Below are 4,728 nucleotides of genomic sequence, written 5' to 3'. Positions count from 1 at the left end.
GAGCTCAAGGTAAGCCGGTACCGTTACTGGCTAACACTCTGGCAGAGAAGTGTCAGCATCCTCCTCCACTTATACTCCTCTGGACGAGTAGATTGGGAACAGGTGTGCAGCCGCCGACTCAATCTCAGGCTCCCTCTAGTGGAGAAAAGCTGACAAACCTCTGGATCCCAACAGCCTCTGAGAATAATTTTCAATTGCCCATGCCTACATACTTAATCAGTTACACAATGACCAAGTAGGATACTGATCTATTGACCAACATACATGACTGAACAATGGACCAAGCTGAAAAGCAGCTCTTGGACTTTTACTCCTGCTTTTTTAAGCATCAGATGAAGAAAGGCAACAAAGAGAGCAGAGAACGAGTGTGGAAACAGAAGAAGGCTGAGGCTGCAGAATTACTGAGTGGTTCAGTGGCTGCTGTAATAATACTTAAGGCTGGTTGTTAATCTGCTCTGGGCGAGGAAAAAAGCCTCTCTGGTTGATCCTCTGCCCTCTACCCTGCCATCATCATCACTACATAAGCATAAGCATTTAATGTTAATGCCATAACAGTAGGCTTATGGGGGCACACTCAGAAGAGGAGGGTTAGTGATCAGTACTAACCAAACCACAAAAATGTTTTTAAAACTAGTGGGATTTACTGATGTAGAAAGACATCATGACATATGAAAAACTGTCTTCAAGGACAGAGCAGTAAGCCAGCTATTTCAGGATCAACATCTACTTAAATCAAGCTTGAAAACAGATGGTATTTGTCTCCGTGTACCTGTATTACCTTAATTTGCTGTCGGCGCAGAGTTGCCAGCTCCCTGATGTCCCTGAAGGGTTGAAGCAGGTAGTGATAGAGCTGAGTCGTAGCCTCCAGCAGGTCTCTGTACACCTCGTCTTCTTCTGGATACACCTGTAGCAGTTCCACCATGCTGTCCATAGCTTTGTGCTTGTCCAACACCTGACACAAAACATACAGAAAGAAAAATAGCATCAAACTGGTGCAGTGGAATATATTCAGCTGTTGTACTGAAAGACAAGGGAGGTATTAAATTCTTGAAAAGTTCAATATAAAGTCTCAGATTGTTTCTTAATCTAAGAAAGACACTAAAGTTGATTATTTCCTTCAGCTTGTTTCTCAAAACACTTTAAAGCCAGGAATGAGACACATTTTTCCTGACTCAGTGTGATTTATAAAAGAACCAAAGCAATGTGGGGGACAGAAGCCCAAACTCATTTAGAGGGGAAAAAATCTAATTTACAGATTATATTTGTATTCTTAAACTGCTTCAAGAGATTCAATTTATACATGGGGGAGAATTAACATACAAATTTGATAAATAATTCTTTCGATTTTGCTTATTTCTATGTCGGTTCATTCTACTAACATATAATATTCATCCCCAACATAGTTTTCATCACATTATACAAATAGAAATTCTGTCTTATCTATCCAACCACTTATATCTCCCAATAATCTTTGGACTTCTCCAATTAGTGAATTGTAAAGCACATATAACTTGTCTTTATCCCTGGTTCTCTTGCAATATATACATTTCAAACTTAAATTTATTTTGCACTAAACATAAAAGTTTCAAGAGGATATCTCATGTAATTTACTTCTCTACTTCTGTATAAACTGGTCCTTACATTTCTTTTCAACAACTGTCCTTTTAGGTCAGTTACCCTAATTTTATTTCTATTCAAACCTCTTGCGATCCTCACTGCTGCTTTAAAGTGCACCACCAACATATGTGTGGGAATTTCCAGCTTCATGAGTAATACATTTGTGGGAACATGTGAAGTTATTCACAATGCTCCCAATCCAGTGCAGATAAATTTCAAGACCTAAGAAAATGCAGAACAAGTCAAATATGTGAGTTACAACTGGGTATCCTGCTTCTGTGTTGGGCTATACCAGGGGTCGGCAACCCAAAATGTTGAAAGAGCCATATTGGATCAAAAAAACAAAAAACAAATACGTCTGGAGCCGCAAAAAATTAAAGGCCTTATATAAGCCTTATAATGAAGTCAACATATGCTGTATGTATCTATATTAGCTATATTAGCCGATCTGATAGGCTAATATAGCTAATATAGCTGCTTCGGAGTAGGGCCAGCCAGGCCGGCCCTGCTTCGTGGGTGATGCAAGCTTAGCTCCTGTTCACTCATTGGTTGTGGGTGTGACCAGATGCAATGCAAGCATAAAGCGCGAACGGTAGGAATATAAACAACAGCGTTAGCTTACCCTGCAACGTTTATGCAGTCTGTCTCCCAGCTGAAGGCACTGTAAAGCCTGAAATCTCTGGCGGATAACAGCTGTTCTACTCCGCGCAACAATCGCGGGATCCAGAGCATTTCTTCCACTGCGCCTCTCTTCCTGAAGTCTCAGGGGAATCCCCATACGTTTAAAAAACAGCAACAACACAGGGCCATAGCGCTTCTTTTGTTTACACAACTTGCGCCAAGTTTTCGTAGCGCACCCCCCTGCGCCGCAGCCCCGCCCCCCGCAACACGAGGAGGCGTTACTCCGCTACCGACCAAACTGGCCGGTGTAAACGCGATGCATTCTTTATCGAGCCGCGCCGAGTAGAGCCAGACTTCTGAATAAGGGTCTGTGTAAAAGAGGCATATATTAAAACAAAAAATATATTTCTCTCCCTCATCTTTTTCCATTTTCAAACATTTTTGAAAAAGCTCCAGGGAGCCGCTAGGGCATTGCCAAAGGGGTTGCCGACCCCTGGGCTATACAATATCCAAAAATCATAAACATAGCCTGGTTTCAACACACCTAACTATTCTACATAAATAACATTCACCGCAGTAAACTCTCTGCCCAACTTCTGTGCAAATGATCAAAGTTAATGATCCAGTTAGTAGTTTCAACATCGATTTCAGCTCTGAATGATCACAAACAAAAAACTACCGTTATAAAAACTTAAAGAGACACTGGGGAATCAGCTTGTGACTTAAAAATTAGACATACTGTAATTATTTTCTGTTTGTTTTTGATTTTTGTTTTTACAAATTCCTCTGTCTAATAATCTGGAGAATATTATTTATAGATTTCCAGTGACAGAGACAGAAAGCTAAGTTAGATAAAAGGTTAGATTTTCAGTTTTATCAGAAATAAAACACTAGGATAAAACACTGAGGTTGACAACATCAATTTCAGATTATCCAGGAAAATCTGAACATGAAATTATTTTTTATGTAACAGGTGTTACAGGTAAAAACTTTATTATTTTCACTTTAATTTATTTATTTAATCTATAAGCGCAAACCTCTGCCAAGGCCTTAGACCAGGGGTGGGCAATCCTGGTCCTCGAGGACCACTATCCTGCATGTTTTACTTGTTTCCCTGCTCCAACACACTTGATTCAGTGGTTAAATTACCTCTTCACGTTCTGCAGAAGCCTGTTAATCACCCATTGATTCAAATCAGGTGTGTATAACATTTTAGGTGAAACAGTGTGGTTACATAATAAAACAGAATTTAGAAAAATATAAACAAAATATGGAGGAAATAAGTGAATTGGACCCTACAATATATTGGAAGTGCACTATATTGCTGATTTTTTTATTTGTGTTTATTAATTTATACAGTTATCTAATTTTGAAAAAATACTTCCTAGTAATTTTAAGTGAAAGTTCAACAAGGAAAATTTCAAGTTGTTTTCAGTATCTAGAACAGAAAAAGGTTGGCCATAAATGATAAAACAGAATTTCAGTGTGGTCTAATTCCTGACTGATTCATTATTTGGGTCTTGAACAAAAGCTCCTTCAAGCTCAAGAAAGAAAAAAAGAATCTCAGCAAGCATTTAAGACTCTGCGAGTAACAGAAAGCACATTAGTGTGTGTGGCCAAGTTTGATACTATAAAACACAATGTTGAGTGCAGTGAAAAGAGAATAAATTGACCCCAACTGCTACTGATTCATACCATATGTCCACAAATCCACAGTTGGCTTATTGTTCTTTCAAAAAAGACACTAAAACTGCTTTTGTTTACAGGAAATGCAATTTATCTCTCAGCTCCCAGAAACCAGCAGCTCTAATTTACACTGAACAATACAGCTCTTTTCTTTCTGCCTCAGATGTTATTAAAATATAGCACCATCCAATTGTCATCTAACACAGTGAATAAAGTGCTCTTGTATCTGCAGAGAGGAACAGATATGAATGGAGACTGTTATATGAACTCCTGGCTGATGTTGCTAAGCCCTCCACGTTGTGGACCAGGGCTGACACTACACCATTCAGCTCCAACACTGCTCCTACTGTTTACCCCGGCTCTTGGTCACCATGACAACCACCGACAAACCACACACCCTCTTCAGTCGCTGTGAGGCAGAAAAAAACCCCGGAATTAATGAGAAAACCGAGCTAACTCCTTCCAAGAGATGAGCTAGGACTCAAACAAATGTAATTTATACAAGAAAATGGAGTTAAAGACATCTGAAAGGGAGGTCACGTGATCCAGACCAAGATGGAGGCTTGAAACTCTTCTCCGCTCCAGGCTTAAAATATTTTTATAACTTCCTCCAGTTAACCCCTTACCACTCCACCTCAAAAAGCTCAAGAAGCCCGGAAAAGACGTACCCAAATTAAATTAGATGCTATTCTTCAGCCTTTTGTGGTTCAAACTAAAGATTAGGCTCCATGTGAAGTTAACACTTTGAAGTTTTTGCCTGAGCAGTCAAAATGATTGTAACTTTAACCAATTAGTAGTTATTGA

General features: G+C 39.3%; 1 protein-coding gene across 1 annotated transcript in view; it reads right to left on the bottom strand.

Moving 5' to 3' along the window:
- jmy (junction mediating and regulatory protein, p53 cofactor) overlaps positions 1 to 4,728 on the bottom strand; it is a 50,881-nt gene that overhangs the window by 34,173 nt on the left and 11,980 nt on the right. Inside the window, 1 exon segment of the mRNA XM_037979607.1 lies at positions 779 to 952. Coding sequence (XP_037835535.1) covers positions 779 to 952 — 174 coding nt within the window.

This window comes from Kryptolebias marmoratus, linkage group LG14 (genome assembly GCF_001649575.2).
Source record: "Kryptolebias marmoratus isolate JLee-2015 linkage group LG14, ASM164957v2, whole genome shotgun sequence".
Taxonomy (NCBI): domain Eukaryota; kingdom Metazoa; phylum Chordata; class Actinopteri; order Cyprinodontiformes; family Rivulidae; genus Kryptolebias; species Kryptolebias marmoratus.
The sequence above is the reverse complement of the archived record's forward strand: the minus strand, read 5'-3'. Positions and strand labels throughout refer to the sequence as shown.